The sequence below is a fragment of the Aphis gossypii genome, chromosome 1, assembly GCF_020184175.1.
Source record: "Aphis gossypii isolate Hap1 chromosome 1, ASM2018417v2, whole genome shotgun sequence".
Taxonomy (NCBI): domain Eukaryota; kingdom Metazoa; phylum Arthropoda; class Insecta; order Hemiptera; family Aphididae; genus Aphis; species Aphis gossypii.
This window is the reverse complement of record NC_065530.1, coordinates 61,206,601-61,227,937: the sequence shown is the minus strand read 5'-3', so window position 1 is coordinate 61,227,937 and position 21,337 is coordinate 61,206,601. Positions and strand designations below refer to the sequence as shown.

At 29.3% G+C, this 21,337-nt stretch overlaps 1 protein-coding gene across 1 annotated transcript; it reads left to right on the top strand.

Moving 5' to 3' along the window:
• Positions 1-1,121: 1,121 nt before the first annotated feature.
• Positions 1,122-3,805, top strand: LOC114124635 (glycosyltransferase-like protein gnt13; the record flags this gene model as incomplete). The annotated part of the gene is made up of 3 exons (XM_027987951.2): positions 1,122-1,579; positions 2,706-2,930; positions 3,343-3,805. Coding segments are annotated over 3 exons (1,146 nt in total), but the record flags the coding sequence as incomplete, so codon positions are not given.
• Between the last annotated feature and the right edge of the window lie 17,532 nt (positions 3,806-21,337).

Here is a 21,337-nt window from a genome sequence, read left to right as displayed (position 1 = left end):
AACCTCAAGGAAAACAAAATATATCCAAAAAAGCACTTTACCATGTCGATACAATAGACGACCCCAATTCATCAAACAAACAAGACACATTCCTCCTCTCTCTTTCTACCACCAAACATCTACACGCTTCTCATATATATATTGGCGTGTATCCGTTAAAAGCGCCTTTTGTTTTTAATAAATTTTAAAAGCCCTCCAAGAGTCTAATACTTAGACATAAGACGGAGCCATTTTCTGATTAAATTACAGAGGGCCTTAGCCGAGCGTGTTGTTTTTAGAAAATAAGCAAACAAATAAAAAAAAAACAAAAAATATATAACATCTTTTGTAAAACGACTTTACTCATCTGAAAACCGGTAATAAATCGCATCTTGGCAAAACAATTTTGATAGGATTTCATGGGTCAGTACACAGTGTAAGCGTCTAACTGAATGTACCCAACCGAAGGCGCAAACGACTAAAGATAACATCATGCGAAAACATTTATTCGAGCTCTTAACGTGAATAATCGAAAATCCCTTTTTCTGTGTATTAAAAAAAAATAGGTCAGATTAGATTATGATTAAAATGTATAAGAGTGTGTGAATTGTGATAAGAACGTTTTTACTTTATATTGAAGATCATGTGTTAATATATTATATTATATATATTTATATACATATTGTATATTGTATAAATTAATATATTAAAACATCGCAATAGGTATACTAAACGTCAAGTAATTACGCATAATAATAATCTCAATTCATTAAAGTAGATATTGTAAATTAAAATAATATAAATGTATTATATAGCTTATAAAATAAGAAAAACTAATCCAAAATTTTCATCAAAATTAACAACAACGGTTTGGTCAGATGAAACAACAATGTCAAGGAAATTTATCATATTATTTTCTACCTATATAAATATAATAAATAATATTGATTGCATAATAATATTTATGAAATCAACACAGCGTTTCATTAATGATGGTAATACATGACAACCATGTAAGTTGTATTTTGTTAAGAACATTATTTTAAATATTTTAATCATTTGATTATACGATTTTTTTAAACACATATTGCTTTTTAATACTTATCAAATATGTGTTGTAAGTAGAATGATGACAAATTTAAGGACAGCATAACAATTCATTCAGGACAATTATGACGAATTATAATAGAGAATGTAGAGGTACTAAAAACACAGAACTTGATAGAATACTCTTCATGGCTCCCAAAACCAAACTAGAAAACCCTGATCAAAAAATGTACAGGATCAATAGAGAAAAAACACCTTGGACGGTAAAAAACTTAAGTGGAGTAAAATGTCCTTTAATAATGAAAGAAATCGAACGGAAGATACTAGAAAAAAGTATTTCACAAGACACGTGTTTGAGTGTGGCCAACAATGATATTGATTTCTCTATCTCTGATATTTTAACGTCGAACAATCAAATTAATATAAATGACAAAATTTCCAAATTCCTAAAATGGGATAATTCAATTTCAAAACAAAGAAATGAATACTACGATAATTTACCAAATGGATATCAGTTGAAATCTGGTTTTACCAGTGGTTTAGACGTATATAAGTATGAAGTACAATAATGGATATTTTTTATTAAAAATACTTGAAAATAAATAATAAATAGTGGGAGTATTTTAATATAATTTAGACATATTATATTATATGGTACGGACATACTACGTACATTTTGTTACAAAGACGAATAAAATAATTTTACTGTTTTCACTAATAGTATACACTGTACATATTACATTTATTACTGTTGATTATAAATACTATTTATAATCAAAGTTACTATCTATATTTTTTTAATATAAATAATAAGATCTGCTTTAAGTAGGTAAATAGGTATTCCAAAAGTAAAAAATCAAACGACAGCTATACAATTTTATACTTATTTTTAATGTCATAATATATTAAAAAGTATTTTTACTATTTAAAACAGTTATAAATATTAATTTCTTTATAAGATCTTTAAAATAGTCTCAATATTCTTTCCAACCACATCGTATTTAAAAAACAATAAAAAGGTTTTATTGATACCAAATTTAAAAACTGCATTTATAATTAAAAATAATAGTATTTGTAGTTTTATGTTTTATTATTATAAACTAAATGAGATTAAAAATATATTATTAAAATATAAATTATTGTGCAATAAATATTGAAGTTGTCAATTAGTATTATTGTGAGCCTAACATCTGGTAATTAATGAACCATGGTAGTCATTAAGTTCCTATTAATAAAATACATTTTGAAATTTATTAATTTAATATGTTTATTACTTAATTAGTAATACACTATGTAATACACATAAAGTATATTTATTACCTAGTATTATTATTCAATTTCCGAAAGCTAGAAAAAGGACATAATTTATAATACTCGTTTTAGGTATATTATATTATTACGAATATGTAAATTATAATTAAAAAATTATAACACAAAGTTAATTACTCATATTAGATACAAAATTTTAAAAAATATGTTTTTTATATTAAGTAATAGTTTACTTTGTGAAAATTAATATTTTGTTCAACTCACCATTCATCATCGTCATAATATTAATAACAATATTAATATATATTATACATTTATTATTACTTTGTAATGCAATACCCTAATTAATATCCATTAGAAATTATAAACAAGTTGTTAATTTGAATACTGTCATTAATCATTATATACAGTTATGACTCAAGAGACATAAATGATAAAATGTGGTCAAACTCAAACCATGTCTATTGGGACGAAGACGTGAAATATTACAGATACCCATTGGAATCATCCTTAAGTTCAATTGACGCACGCTCTAATCAGTCTAAAATCAATGAAATTCCTAGAATAAAGAGTCAGCTCTGTTTACTAGATAATTACTTTACAGATACCAATGCCATATCAAATAAACAGAAAAAGTAAAGTTTTCCTATTTATTTTTTTTTATTTTTAACCGGAGAGGAAAATAACGCTTAAGTCAGTACTTTTTTTGAGATTTAAACATTATTAATCGCTAAAATACTTGCTCAAACTTGATCTATTAAACTTAACAAAACTATGTTTGAAATCTAATTTCCCATGGGATTGAAACACAAACAATAATTAGTTAATAATCGATTCGAACATATAACAGGTCAATCAGCTGATGCGTGTAGTTGCAATTTATTTTTTAAGTGGTTACTTTAATTTACTTTTAAACGTTATTGTGGAATGTGGATTTAGCAGTTTTCACATCTCGTAATTCTGTTATTTTTTATCATAGCTTGAATTTAAGTATTACGTTTTTATTTCTAAACATATATAATATAAATAAAATATATACATTTTTAGAATATTAGATACATTTTGGAAAGAAAATGGTGAATTCGAAAATTCTATTAATTATTCAAGTGATTGGTATACCAAAAGAAAAGCCAACAACTACTCTGACTATATAACATATAATTTAAATAAATTTACCAATAATATTATAAAACAATCAAACATCAATCAACAACCGAAAAATTTCAAAAGCAATCAAGAAGATTTAAGTCAAAATCAATTTCAAAATAATCATTATTTAAAAAACTTAAATGTAGAGCCTAATCTTAATACCAATAACTTTATGACTTTGGAAAGTCATATATTTAGTGATAGTGAAGATTCCAATTCAGACAATTTGAAATCATTAATTGAAAATGGAACTTTGAAACTTTTCAATAATAAAATTACATATCAAAGGAATAAAAACACACAGACTCAGGAAATGCACAATGGTTTCGAAACATCCAAAAATGTGTTAGTAAAACATTGAGTTGACTTATACTGAATTTAACTATTTCGCTTTCTTGTACTCTTTAATATGTTCATTTTTGATATTCTAGCAACCATATGTTTTGTGATAAATGTGGTAAAAGACACTATAAAACATAAAAAAATAAACTACATGCTACTGATAAAACAGAAAATTCCTTATTATTAAAACGAAATAAAAGGTTACGCGAACTACTTGGCTTGAAACCGGAAGAAAAAACTTATAAGTTATTTTAAAACTATAGCTGGTTTAAATTATGCATATTAACCAAATTAATAATAAATCAATACATATTGTGTTTCTTTTTACACTTTATGATATATCGTATTTTATTTTTTCTACTTTTAAGATTATAATACAATACGTTTACAAATACGTATATTATATTGATAAATATATTTACAGATTAAATGAACTAATAGAAGTTAAGAATTACCAAGTTAAATATATTATTCTATACGTATCAGAAAAAACGATTCAGCTGCTTGAAGCATAAATTGGGTTCGCTGTGAAATAAAAAATAAGCCAAAAAACAGAAATTTTATCATAGCATGTGTATAGGTATGATGATAAAATAATATTATTAATATTTAATGAGTAAAGTGCTAAATGTGGTTAGTACTGTAGTACTCGTTATCCGGCTATTGTGTTCGGGGCTATCCACGCTATCCTTATTGATTAATACGTATTATTGATAAATCCATTATCTTGTAACTTACTATACTCGTTCAATTTAATATTTATAGTATACATTTTATGCACCACCCGAGAACGAGTGGATAAAGTACTTTTACGAGTTCGTTATCGTTTGCGATTGTGCATAGTAAATAACTTCTCGATGACGAGAGTGACAATGCAAAATAATATTATTATAAATATTAATAATTGAAAAGTTTACTTAGTGGTGTATAGTAAACAAATGTGTTTGAGTGAGTTTATTTTTAATATTAATTAAAAAGTCTTGCGTTTATTTTAAAATTAATAAATATAATACTAAACAAAATCAGTATTCATCTTGTTCGAGTCAAGTAATCATATTATTAGAATCACTGAAATAGTGAATTATAATTGTTGAGTTATAAAATATAATTAATAATATCAACAAAAAATAATTTAAATTATTGAAACGAATTATGCAGGTACTCGAGATACTTGGTCATACCATGATAATATATAATTCTTATTTATAAGTTATCGACGTTAGTCCTATTGGTTGATGCTTTCTATTTTTGTATACTACAAAGTGTGGAAATTATTTACTTATTAACGTAAAAAAAAATATTTGACTTTATACTAATTAGAGATAATAATCTAATATTTAATCTAATTATTTAACAATAGTGTGTGTTAACCAAAAATTTGAAATTATTTTCTATTTTTATAGCGTTTAGAACGGCCGACACTATAATCTGTCATTGTAAACATCGCAAGTTTCTGCGCTTTTTACAATGGTTTACTCTTGATAATTAATAAAATTATTATCATTTTAAATTTAGAAATAAAATATTGACACGACCCATTGCCTCAATATGAATACGATTTGTCGTATTCCAAAAAATTTAGATTAGGTACGTTATTGTTTACAATCACAAGTTGTACGGTTTCGTTTGAGGATTTATTCCTTTTTATTCAGGTGCTTTGCATATTATTTTTCTTACTAAACTAACAATTGTTATTTTATATTTAAAAAGCATTTGGTTCGAGTAAACGGTATATCGTAACGTGTATAGTGGGCGAATTTCGGTCCACGGGCGAGGGCAATTATAACAAACACTTTTATCGCAATATTTTAAGATACGATGGTGCAATTTAACGTTGTTACAATATATTATTTCCGCTATTATGTGAATCGTATTTAAAAGCGCGCGAGGGCGGCGGGCGGTGATCTTGCCGGACGGAGCGCGTCCCATTAAAGCTTATTATTTACACAATTTACACCCCACAGGTACGCGGGTTTTGCAAAAGTGTCTGTTCGATTTGCGAGCGTGATACCGCGTATATAATGTTACCGCTGTAGCCGCAGTGGTGTGCACAATGATAGGAGAATAATATATAAGAACGCACAATAAACCTTAGATGGTGTGAAAGGACAATTGAACGGACGGCTCGTTGTCAGCTCCGGCTACTGCGGGACGACAGTGACGCGGCTCACGATTCGCTTCGGATACGTTGTTTAAATTATTGTGATGCGAAATTCCGACGGCCGCGGTTAGCGGTTACGATATAATATATATTATTATTATTTATAAATTATATTATATGCGGACGGTTATGGGTGCACTGCACGCGGGACGCGATATGCAAACGCGCGGTACACCGCTAACGAGTAGAGATAAGATTGATGTGACCGATGTTGAGATAGGATTGTCGCGATATGGCATTTACATTTTAAGAGTACGAGTATGGATCGGGATTCTTTGACTGCAAACACGAATAATGATTTATTATTATTATTAATGTTATTGAATAATATTTGTATTTATACAATATTCTAACACGACTTGGCCGTAACAAGCTTATGCAATTGTTATGATATTCTATACCTTACATGTATTTACCAAAGCAGTGGTACCCTCTACAACGTTTATTTGCAAATTTTGTGCAACCCGCACATAAATTAAATTGTACATTTACATTTTTATTTCCAAGAAATAGAGTTTTTTCGTTCATCTACGTCACATTGACAACAATTCAAAATATAAAAAACAGTAATAATTTTTTTTATATATAGTTTTCTTATATAAGACTGCTATAGTAAAATCATTATTTAAATTGAAACTGTATTTTTTTTTTTATATAAAAAAATATACATATGTTACATAGCTGCAGACTGTAATAACCATATCCGTCCACTGTCCAGACAACGAATTATTTTGTGGCGTCAGAAAAATAATTCATCTCCGAGACGGATAGATGAAAATTAATGCAAAGTCGAACTCTCTTCGTATGTAGTAGAACTTTTCTTGTAGATATTAATTATATGATTATCGATGTATTACATTAACGTTAATATTATAGTGTTGAACATGTAGGGTCATACGTATAATCTTGTCATTTTTTTTTTTAAACAAATTTTATGTATCGCAGTAATACGATCATAATATTTTATCAATGGAGATTTTCATTGATGACGTGTTCTAGAACCGATTAATGATATTATGAGATACACGTATAATGTTACTGTCATAACGCAATTGTTTCGGAAAATCACATAGTTATATCCACTGAGATTGGGATTCGCGTCGAAAACTTCGACTGAAGACCAAATGCCAAATCCGTTGGCGCGTGCTACCGACACGGGACCATCGCACGATGGGATGATTTATCGGTCGCGGGCGCCTCGCGAAGATCATCAATCAGTCGACGGTCGCCGCCCGGCAAAAATGCCGCCGTTTTGTCTTTCCTGGTCCACCAGCACCACTGCCGTCGCCCCCGTCGGACAAAAGTATAATGATAACGATAATAATTTGTAAGCAAACGCCAACGCCGGCGGCCGTCGGTCCGTCGCCAGTAACGACGAGCCGTCGCCGCACCGTCGACTGCTGAGTGTATATGATATTATAAGTTAGCTTTTCGTGAGATTTCGCGAGTAAAATTGTTCAAATAAGTAAGTCGTACACGGAACCTCCCCTATGACCTCCGCCCATTTCTGCCCACCGGAAAGCCGTAACCCTTTGGCGATTTATCGTTGATGACTTGGACGACTGTGACGGTGCCCGCTCAAGTTAGGTTGTACACACAATAATATAATGTTATGTATGATATTATAATTTATAACGATGTCATGTTGTATAAAGACTAGTCTATTCATCTGTGTATGGTATTTGCGTGTGCGATTAATATTCTTCGAGACTTAAACGAATGCGTGTGTTGCCGTGATCTGAGATACTCTTACAACAATAGTCGAAATCGAAACATTTTTAGTCTTTCATAAATCGACTCAATTTGTATTCATTCGAATAAGGTTTGTGATTTCATAAAGCATCACTACCTATAATAATATTATAATATTACATATGCCATTTACCAACTTTCTTTGAATATACCGTTACGGGTTACAACAATTGATTGGATTAGAACCAAACAACAAAAACGTTTTGTATTATTATAGACTTCCGACATCAATAATGCATTAGATTGCATATTATATAACTCTGCAGCCCACTTACAATATGGGTACGTTAAATGTGCTTAACGAGCTAATTACGTTTTAATCAGTTCGTCTTTTTATATAAATTGATCGATTGTAATAATTTATTGCAGCTATATAATTGCTTAATTGATCCTTTATTGCCGTACATTTATAATTGGATTCTTCAATTATCTTGATCATTAATCGTTAACCTTCATTAATTACTTAATTGCTATTTTTTTTTATTGTACATTATTATTCCGAGTGTTTATACAATAATATAACAACATTTTTTTTATTTACTAAAAATATCCAAGGTTCTATTTTAATTTTTTTTTTACGGATTTTTATAAAAAAGCTTTTCTCTTCGTTATTTTTATTATTTGACTATTACTGTTATAATACGCATACGATTTTACGTGTTCGGAAATAATTCATAAACAATTTAAATGAAAGCACGCAACACAAAAAGGGTATGGCCCGTGCAAAAGTCGGGTCGTATATGGAAAACACATAGGTCGACTCACCAGTATTTGTTTTGGATGTGATTTATCGGTATTACTTTCGTGTCATACCGACTCGACCATTGTAGAGTGTACATATAATATAATAACACGCGGCGTGTCCGTTGAGAATAGCGCTATAGCGCGCCTTAATAATACGTCGTCACTCGGGAACTGGTGCGGAGGAGGAACAGTCAACACGGTAAGTGCATTTGCGGACAAGGGGTTGGTAAGTCGTCTGAAAAAAAATAAATAATAATGTTATATGCGTATACGTATAAAAAGACGAGAGTACTAAAAGAAATAACATTAACGGTGAGTGAAATTTTAAGGTTAACCCGCGGACACGGTAATAAAATATTATAACACTCGGTGCGCATTATATATATCATTATGTAAACGCGCTTATAAGGGTAGCGCGTTCTTGTTTTTTTCGCGCCCCTGTAAGCAATATGTCAAAATATCCAAATGATGTTGACGCCGTGCCGGTGTATGATACATGCGCGTGGAGGTCAATGGGGTGCGAAAATCCTAAATGGATTTTCGTGGTGAACCATATACATTATATTATTATGTATATGAAATATTAATAATAATGTTTTCCTTTTCGTTTTGGGTTTTTTTTTTATTTTTATTATTATTATTATTCTCTTACCGTCGAAGGGTTGGTGGTGATAATTCATCTCAAAAAAAAGAAGAAAAAATTTTGCTCATTTATATTATATTATTATTATAGTAACGGTGCACATAACTATTAATGTCGTTATTTATATTATCACAGTACTGTGTGCACTTCGTTTTTAACTAATGAAAACTTTTTCACGAAATAATGGTCGTAAATGATTTTCCCATGGGAGTCGTGTACAAATATGGAAACCACATCTATTTTGTATGACTACACTGTTTTAGGTAACGTTTAGTTTAATTTTCAATTCCGAATGTACAGTCGTTAAAATAAAAATTATTTCACGGGACTTATTAAGTTAGTTGTAGTTACACGTTGAAGTACAATATTTATTGATTTAAAATACGAATCGTATGGACTAACACTGTGCAGAATTACAAAATTATTCCAACATATTTTTAATACGTCATAATAGTGCGATAATTAGAACAATGCTATAGTAAATTAAAATATTTTATCCTAATATCTGAAAAATAAAACCCGTAATTTCGTCGTTTTAATTGTTCAGTATGTAACATGAGACTGAATATGCATAGTATTTTGTGACACACGTGTTTAAAGGCTTGTCCAGTTGTCAGTAAGGCATTTAACATGAATAAAGCCGAACCCCTCTCTCTAGACTTGTTTGAAACCCTCTAAGATTGTTCAAGTGTTATGAATTTATGTGTATAGGTATTAGGTACATGATGTAGTTAACGTCATGTTTGTCATACACATTTAAAATTACCTATTATAATTAATAAATATATACTATCACATAATATAATATTATTTAATTAATTTGTCCTCATACCTTATTTCACAATTAGAGCTGTCAGGATTTTATATACCGACATAACTTAAAGGCCTAATTACGCATATGGTTTAGGGGAGGGGCCACAAGGGTGGTTATGAGTATAATCTCTTTATTAAATATTCTCATGTTTTTAAGCAGCTCGTATCAAGATTGAAATACAATAGCTAATCGTTTTCTATTAAATCATAAAATACTGTGAAATTAGTTTTAATAGACGGTTGAATCTTTTCGACAACACGTAACACTAATAAATCAACATAATCGCTGCAATAAATTATTGAATTAATAATACATGTAAGTAGTAGTGTCCTAAATGTCTAATAATGGTTAATGGTGATTTGTATCTATACATAGGTTTTCTAACGAAATAATTTTTATAAAAGTCTTAGTGCACTATGTCTAACCCTTAACTTAAATAAAAAATGACCCGTTTACAGTAAAATTCAACTTAAAAACTGTTTTGTTGACTACAGTACTACACATAATTATAAAATGTAAATGATACAATATAATTGATAGGTATTATTACTCCAATCGAATCATATATACTTATTTCTACTATATCATGAATAACATAAAAATGTTTATATATACCTAATACAATATATAAGCAGTTAATCTGACAAATTTATACACATTGAAACAATATCAACCCAACTTGCATCAACAATATTGTTTCGGAATAAATTCAGGGCAACCGCGAAGTCCGATATCGATCGTATCAATTTAAATATGTCTACATTGAAAAGAAGTTAGAACTACTACACCATTCATGGGTTAAAGTATTCAATTAAACCAAATGCCCGACCGTAATTTATAATGTTACATTATAGGATTATAATATTATAAATTGTAAATTGATATTCGATATAAATATTTGACAAATAACCACATCGTAGTATGTCTATTTTGATTCAAATAATTATTGTTAAACGATATCCAATATCAATGTATTATTTTATAATATCATACCATAAATTTGCAAAGTATTTTTAATCGACTGAAAGTAGCGATTGAATTTTTTTTTTAATTGTTTTAATTTAGTATATTTTTTAAAATTTGTTAAACTATGGTCGATGCACTAAACAAAGATAAGCATTTTAGTTTTCTGTCGTTAATTTTATATGTCAGTGTTTATCAATTATCAACCACCAAAACGAAAATCAAAACCGTATAAGTGTAATTGCAAGACTGAAAAGTGAAAAGAAAGAAAATAAATGTATTATTTACTGATTTTGGCGTTACAGTGACGTATCATTAAAATTATTATAGTATCATAAATGTTGACTGTTGGTATACATTTCAATCTGTACATGTTGTCTTTATATATTTTTTTTAATTTTAAATTTATGATACAGAATACTCTATAGGTTATACGTCACAATATATTTATTTAATAAACTAGGTTAATCAAATTCACCTAAAAAATATGCCATATGCCATTTTAAGGAACTCTAACCTTGTGCTTCTTAAATAAACCTTTTTAGTCGAAAGGGACATGAATTATATGTAAGCTTAATATTAATACTTTAATATAATACAAGATAATATTGTACCCACTGATGTATAATATAGCATTAACAAAATATATTATCATAGCTAAGTTCTAAGTTTGAAAATTTATAAAATAAATAATGATACATAATATTCATGAAGTAGTTGATAATGTTGTATATTTAAGTATTATAAAAACTATATACGAGTAGTTATATCGAAAATTGGTTAAAAAAAATTATGTTTTTAAAAATTTAAAAACATTTTTATTAGTTAATGTTTTCTGATGACTCACAAGCAGTGGGTAGTACAAAAAAACTTAATACGGCGTTTCATATAGGCTATTCGGATACATCGCTCTGTCAAGGGTCCAATTTCCAGGTATATTATAATAAATTACGATAAATTTTAAAACTTTTTCTTGAATTTTAAATTTGTTGAAGGTGGCTAATACAGTTTATCTGTATTTTCAAGTTTTTATAAGAATAATAATAAAAACAAAACTTATTTATATAAAAGCGTTATAAAAGCATTGTTTATGGTATACTCACATAAAAAATTAATAAATAAAGGTACGAATAATTATACAACATTTAATATCTCATTACTTAAAAGTTAAAATATCGATGCCATGGAAAATATATTGAAATTAAACATGTAAATTGTAAATTTTTGTAGTTTAAATTTAAAAACCACCCCTATATATACCACTACATTCCTCTTCGCTTGCCAAAACTTTAAATATTTAATAACTAATAAAATAAAATACACGCGTTCTAAATTCGGTTTACAAACAAATATACGTAGTTTCAGAAAACTGTACCTATGCAAAAATATAACAATTAAAAAACCAAACAATAAAAAATTGATTTTTTTTTCTTAAAAAATATTGTTTATCAAATACTTTGAATAATGAAAAACTCCATATAGATATATGTTCAAAAACGTCAATGCTTTTCAGCTTTTCAAGATAACAAGTGTTTACTAATAAGACAATTATCGTTGGGCGTCAGGTTTATCTGAAACGAATTTTATTTGCTCGTAGAATAAATTCGTACGTTTTCACCCATATCATACAGACGTTTCAGTTAAGTTTTCCGTCGATATTCACGACTCACTGCAATTGCGTATAACAATATGCAGTACTCCGTTTGATCGGGGGGTGGGGGGGGGGGGGGTGACGCGGAGTATGGTGTGCAATTGATTTGGATTTTTATTACTCCGACGGCGCGGCGTAATATTCACTGTTCGTACGCATATTATACGACGTATATTCGGAAATCCGGTGAAAAATAAACAGTAGTTACCTACGCGTGTACATCTCGTGTATGATAATAATGTATACTGGTTTTAATATCCGGCACTGTTATTTCTTTATTTTTTTTTTGTCTCTCGTAGAACACAATATTATTTTATAAAATATACGTAGGCGCGGGAGTGTTGGGTTTAAGGGTGAAAAAAAAAATGATTTCGGCCGCCGCCGGAGGAAGCAGTCGTTTTCCACGGTATTTATTATTTGCCCTCGCGCAAATTTCGCTCTAATAACCTGCGAGCGCTGTATAGGTTTTTGTTCTTAGGGGGCTTTAACGTACATCGTCTGTGCGCAGAACAGTACTGCAGAAAATACCACGCGTTCGCCGGAGCTGTAAATAAATGAGTAAGAAAAAAAAACCGAACGAGAAAGATACGTGCTCGCGTATACACGTATCTAAGTATTTATTCTTATAAAAAAGAGACGGGTGGAAGGGAAAGTCGTTACGCGCGCGGGAAAAAAAAAACCACTCCGGCCGGGGGATTTCGTTATTTACGTCCCAGAGCAGTATTATTTTTCGGTTAGCTTAGGTTATTTTTCTTTCGCGCGCCCCGTGCCAGATAACCGCGCGAAAGGCGTTAGATTTTTTTTCAGTTCCCCGATAACGGGTTCTCGTCGTCTCGACATCCGAACGTGGCTGTGGATTTTTATTTTTCCTTCATTTTTTTTATTCACCTCGCCCGGCGCCACTTGTTTAGATAACATAACCACGGTGACGGTCACACGAGCGCGCAGACCGATTATATACGCCCACAGCCACTGTTTATGCGCTCTACAGCAGGCTGATAGCGCGATGCACCGATGCAACCATCATAATATAATATACGGGTATGATATTATATTTTTACACTGTGCGCGACGGTAGACTACTATTTTTATGACTTTGTTATCGGTCGCAACTAGCGGAACGACGTCGTAACACGTTTTTTTCTTTTCTCGTCGTATATATAGTCATATTATGGATAACGAACATCGTAGATATTATTACGTGAAGTTCACTTTCCAACTATATTATTCTCTGATCGATTTTAAAAAATGTGCGAACGTTTAGCAAAGTGATTGCAAATAATATTGCAGATTGTTTATTATAATTTTAGAATAGGCTATTAAAATATTACAAGTTTAAGAACAATTTATGACCTAAAATCTTGAAAAATTCAACAAAAATAAAAATTTTTGAAAATTAACTTTCAATTGTTCACAGTTAATTTTCAAAATAATATCACATTCCTCAAATCGATCTGTAAAAGTTGGGGCTACGTGTAAATGAATCTTACTCTAAAAAATGATACCTAGAACTCGTTTATTTCACTTATGATATACATACTACAATATTATAATAATAATTCCAAACTAAATTTTGTTGTCAGGTCGTTTCAATGTATAAATCGTGCGTAGATTGAAAAATATACTCCTTCTTACTAGACATTTGTATTGTTTTTAGTGGTTGTGAATTAATATTGTATAATACGACTTTGTTCATAGAGGAATTAATAATTTCATAATTTCTGCGTTTTCAAGTACGGAAAATGCAAACGTTGCTTTGTTTAGACCGTTTTCATAACAATCCGTAGTAAACAAACTGCATTTTCTTACAATCGCTTTTCTTTGTTGTAATATTATATAAATAGGTAGATAAGTACCTAGCATGTTACTAATTATTTTCTGGAGAAATGAAAATTAAATTATTCGTGGTATTAATTTAAGGTTAACAATGAACAACATAATATTACATTACTACGATCCGAGTAAATAGGTAAGTATATATCGAGTTGAATAACATAACTAGAATTATGTGTACGAATTCAATAATTAAGCAGTTAAATAAGATTTGATGAAATACAAATATGAAATATGAATGATATCATGAAATAAAAGTAGATCTAATTTTTTTCAAAATAAAATACAATTTTTTGAATTTATTAACTATGTATTTTAGTAACTTTGTAGTTTTTATTTATTTGAATACACATTTTATAAAAGACAAATATTAAACTATATACAACATAATATAATATATATATATATTTTAACAACTTCTTATTTTGATTCATTAAAGTTCAATATTCACCTCCCAAAATCCGCAGTATAATATTACGAGTATTACGTACTGTTTAAAATATGTTTTCATACAGTGTAATTTATGTTAAATCCAATGCAAGTAATATAGGTACCTAGTGGATTTGAGTTGCTTCCAAAACATTATTATTTACTACAAGGGTATAGTGGGTGTACAATACGAATATTTTAGTCATATATTATCATGACGTATTTTATAAAATAATAAGTTTCCCGTCTAACCGTTTGTTTTTGCGGTCGATCGTTGTTTTTCGTGTGTATATTTTTCATTATATTATATAGTTTCCGGAACGATTTAAAGGGAAACATGTATAAAAACCACCCCATTTTCGACTATAACTATAATGTTCACGATAATAATAATTATTATTTTTGTTGTTGTTGTTATTGTTATTATAATAGATTGCACTCAAATAATATAGTGTACATACAAACGCGATAAACCGAATTCGTCGTCGTTGGCGTGACGAAAACGAGACAGGCAAACTCGATCAATTAGCCAATTATTGTTTTACGCAGAGATGATGCTACAGGTAATATATTATATTACACAACGGGAACTATGATACCTATAGATAGTTCAACGGCGATAATTGGGTAGACGTCATTTTGTGGTCCGCCGTCGAAAACCTGCAAAACTCGAAAACGCTCGTCGTTTTCGGTTTGATCACAATTCCCAATTTTCCTCCACCGGCCCTCGCTCAGACGTATAAAGCGCTTGCATGTTTGTATCACTACTAATTGCTGTTGCCGGTCGACAGACTGACAGCGGTCACTGTATAATAATATATATATATAAAATATATACATATAGTATATAAGTACACACAGTGCCAGGCGATCGTTACAGGCGTTACAGCAACATATTATATGTATATATATCGCATATACACACTACATACCATACTATAATATACGCGAGTCGATACTTCACCAAGCAAAAACTTCCGTGTACACGTCGACCCCCCTCACCCACCCCCATTGTCGTATTAACGTACTTTATTGCGCGATTAACGATCGTACACGCACTTTATTATTTTATCACCCCCCTTGTTAATGTATTCATCGAATTTCACGTCACTGCCCCAGGACAAAATGTCAAACGCTCAAAACGTCCATTCGGATGTACAATATTATTATGTTCTATTATGTATAGCGTTCCGCAGTCTTTATATTATATGGTCACCGTACACGCATCAAATTCGTAGATACTACACTTCCCGTTATCGTGCCAACCTAACAACAACAACTCTGTCATTTGTCGACTACGTAAATGGACATCCGAGTTCATAATATAATTATAATTATAATTATTATATTATAATAATATTAATGTGTTAAAAATTTGAAAGAATCAAATCTGTGTGAAATTTTAAATTTAAATAGTATAAAATCACAAAGATTTTAATTGGACTTTTATAAAAAGTCTTATATGAACCTATTTTTTCTACTAAATCATTTTTTAAAACTTAAACTGTGTATTTTTTTTTTCATTTTATAAACCATATAATTAAGAGAGCTAAATCTAAATCTAATTCTAAAACATTAATTATTTAAAAATGTATAATGGACGAAACAATAATAAACGTTTTTTTACAAATATTTTACACGTTTACAATATTTTATATATTATAAATGATATATTGGTACACACTATATAATTGACAACCATACAAATACACACTCGACACTTTTTGACTGTCTGAATTATTATTTAATATAAAAATATCACACGACAGTCAGTTTGACATTCATCATCAACACGAGCGTATTCAAATATACAATATTATTAATAGTCATCTCAATGTCGTAAAGTATTATTTTAAATAAAACATAAATTAATAATTATTTCAAATATAGAAGTAAAATGCATCTTTTCTAAACGTGAATGTTGACTATTTTTGATTAATTTTTTTATAGAAAAACTCCGTACTGTATAGGTAGTTCTCATACTCAAAATAATTTATTTTCTACGGTAAATATAAATTTAGATTTATGAAAACGCTAGGCAGCGGCTGAGACAACTTATATTTCATAATTCTCTGACTATTTTTCTTAGTGTGTAGTTATATAACTTGAGTTACTTGAGTTATTGATAATATTACTTAATACGATTAATAATATTATCAATTAATACATTAATTATTGAATTATTAATATAATTTTCAAAGTATTTAAGAATTAAAAACTAATTAAATATTAAATAAAAACCCAGTCCAAGTAAAAATCGTATATAAGCGTGACTCATCTCTATATATTGAATATACTGATATGACTATTGTTTAATGATATTTATGTTATAGTAAACCAATAGGTACGAACATCTATTATCTATAATCTATATAGATAGGTACTATACGAGTATTTTAAACAAATATAAAGTACCCATAATATAAATCACTGAAAATTATCAATTATAGGTAATAGTAATATTATATTTACTAAAATAAGCTAATATAATATGGTCAATACATGCAAGTAAACACTGCTACAAAATGTACATATTTTAAACACGACTAGAGGGACTTTATTCGCAAGTGCATTTCCACAGTTACAAATCTAAAACTATTGAATATATAGTGTTATGGTATCCCTTCGGTCTGACAGTTTAAATGTCTTCGGCGCACCTGGTCGTCGTCGGTTTCTAGCTCCCCAGACAATTATGCAACTCTATATATTAAGGACCAAATTTCATCCAATTGGAGTTTTCGACGTAATGTGGTTTCATGATGTGGTCTATCTCACAGAGAACCGGATAAGCCATATGGTACGCCATTTAAAACTTGTGGTTAGCATGACCGTCGTTGAAAAATAAATAATAATAAAACCAACATTATTACAATATTCATAACGTGTAATTCTTATATAGCACGAAGTTTTCTGTAAAAAATAAAAAATAAAATACAGTTGTAAAATTTAATTGTGAGTTTGCTACAATTTATTTGACGATCATTTAAATATCCATATACGATAAAACAATCTACGGAGAAGTTATATTTTAATTCTTTAGGTAAACGTTTTATCGTCATTTGACTTCAGACACTGTAGGTTATTATAAGCACAAAAATGTCAGTTAAACTCTTTAAAAAAAGTATTTAATCCATCACCCTATTTGCGGGGATCATTGTGAAATTATTTGGTACTGTTGTGAAAATTTAGTATGGTTTACTTTATTTACATCAAAAGTCTAAGTTTATTTTGTTTTATCAACATGAATCATGCGGTCTATTTATATGAACAAAAATACGTTATCCATGCGAAAAGTTTCAATGAAAATGATATTAAAAAAGTTTGAAGTACGTATTCTTGGTAAATAAATAACATTTTTGTTTATTTTTTTTTAATATAAATAATATTAATTTTTGTCCTTATCAACTAAATCGGATATAACATATAAAGACACTTTAAAACGATATCAGTTGGAAAATAGCTGTAATTAATAAAATATTAATAAGATTAATAAATTACAACACAGTTATAGGTTTATTTTAATTTAATTTTTAAGTTGAAATAAGATTATACAAATTTAATTATACAGTCGTATCTCGATAACTCAAATTTAAAGGAATGTAAAAATTAATTTAGCTTATGTATTTTTCAAGTTACAAATATTGCATTGGGTTTATAGGAATTCCATCGAGACAAAAAAAAAAAATTGATTTATCGAGGTTTTCAAGTTATCGAGACTCGACTGTATTATAATAGTGACAATGCATGATAGATTTTAAGCAATCAATATTATTTGATAATAAATAGAATATAAATATTGAATCTATTGTAATATCATTACACTAAGTAGATTTTTTTCAGATTTTTTTATTACAATATTCGATTTAATTTACTCTGACAGTTCAATTTTATAGATGAATGATATTTTTTGTATAAAGTAACTGCTGAAATACATTTGAAATTAAAATGAATATCGAAATGTCACCCCTAGTGTTACACCCACTTTTTTATATTCAACTCGGGCACTTTTTTCTAATAATGTTCTAACCCGTAACCCGATTGTACATTTTTGTATTTATTGTTTTTTTTACGATTATTTTTTTTTCGTTTCCCTTCTTTTATCGCCCTCTTTTAAGTTCCTCGATTCAGTATAGTACTCAGTAATTTCACATTTTTACATTTAAAAAGTATATATCATTTATTTTATTTTTCTGCGGTATCTAATCTAGATACTAATAAATCGAATGGTTTACCACAATTTGTTCAAAGTATATAATATTTGCACTAAACTATCTCAAACTGAGTATGAAGTTTTTTTTTTTTTTTATATGCTAACTTATATAACACATTTTACACATAGTACGATATTGTATATTACAATTGTTGAAAACTGTACTATAGTTTCTCATATAATATTAAACTCAAATTAAAACCTAAAGAATATATAGGACTCATACATTTTGTTTATTAGTGTATACATTTTTTTAAATAACAAAATGTATATTTTTCGATCAAGTCATACTACTTAGCAAAAAGAAATGTTACAGCTGATGAATGTCATCTTTTTATGAACCAACTTGTACTAAAAATACTATCACATGTTTATTGTAAAAATTGTAAAAAATAAATAAATTACATATCGTGTATTTCTTATTAAAAATAAATAAAAAGTTATCGTAAATATTGAAATGTATAATATTATCTGCAATATGAAAAATGTTTTTTTTTTTTATTTAGAACAGATTATAGAAATATATAACATGTTAATTTTCTAAAAAAAAAAAACACTATCTATTGATTCATCAAATAAAATATGTATTATATATTTTTTCAATTTACATTTCAAACAATGTTTAGGAGTTTGCAAAGTATAGTGAATAATGTTTTGATACGTATATATTCATTATAATATTATCTGACTGTGTAGATCTGATCCATTATTTAAACCTTTATAGTTTTTTTTCAATTTCATGAGATATAACGAGTAGTTTTTATCTCCATTATTGAATCTAGTTAGTCTTATTCGGCCATCTTCTGAAGTTTTATTTTTACTTCACATATATTATCATAATTATACGTTGTTTTCTTTTTTCATCAGTGTTTTTCGTTGTTTGAGTTCGGTATAATATAATAACTAGGTAACTGATGAGATGTGTAGTGGAGATAAAACTACGCGGTCTGGCTAATCGACAGACACATGTATAATAATAATCGTTGCTGCGTAGTCGTTTTCGCGTGACGTCTTCGGGGTGGACGGGAAGTTTATTTGTACATGATATTAAAACAAACGTACAGCATTTGCGCTCGTATACACGTTAATGACAACAACGATGTAATGTAAATTGAATAGAAGGAAAAACGGTCAGAATTTACAATAATAATATAATAATAACATTATAATATATATTATAATAAACACTGGTGAATTCCGCTGCTATGCCGAGCCACACAGTGGTGTTCCGTCGTCGAATGTCTGTCGCAAAAATAAAATGAAAAAAAAAAACACGAAGAGGGAAGAATTTGCCGACACACACTCACACATACGCTCACTGACGCCTCCCGCAGCGTACACACAGCGTCGGCAGACGAAATCGGTCGTACGTCGAGAAGGTCTCTAAAGAGGCAGAGAAACGAGTAGTGGCACGATGGGTATGGTTACGTAGAAAGCGGATGGCGAGAGTGAATTTTATGCAAAATCCGCGCAAAGACGACCGTGTAAGGTGTCCGTCTCGAGTGAATAAGATAAACGACCGTGTTGGGTCATTGGTTACCGCCGACGACCGGTCCCGCGATGGCTGCACACCGATGTGCAACACTACACAAACGCACACATACTACACACGCTTATAGAACGTGTGACTGGGAATTCTCGGTGCGTAAGTCCGTACCGGGAATATTATTAACTAGGCGTATGGTTGTATGTTATGACTTGGCGAGCCTGTGTATCCTTCGGAAAATAAAAAAAAAAAACACTCGAAACATTATAATATTATTATATGGGTATCTTCTATATTATGTACTGATAGTTCTTTTGCTTTGCTTTGCTTTGCTTTATTTTTTTTTTAACTAACGATTATTTTTAAATAATAAATGTTAATAAGAATAGCACATTCCACTGCAACGTTTAAAAATATGACAAGAAATAAAGAGCAAGAGTCGGAATCGTTCAGGCTACATTCCCGTTTATTTCACTCGTTATTCAATATCGAATTTCCTCTTCCAAAACGCGGTACTGTAATATGGCAAGTTGACTTAACAACTCGACACATAATTCAAGATTACCTCAAATAACGAATTGACCTGTCCATACCAAACAATCTAGATTCTAAAAAAAGTTCTCGACGAAGAAAACAACACTTAAACTCAGATTTCTCTATAGTTAAAATAAACATTGTAAAAATGTTTTAAAACGTTGTAAAACTAAGACTAAACCTTAATTGTACGTACTTTTTTTATGGGTATATACAAAAAAATAATCTAATTTAATTTTGTTAATTAGTCGACAGATCAGTGCATTAAAGTCGTGTATCATAGCCGTACATTAATTATTCGTGTTTTAAAACAAATTGAACACATTATATA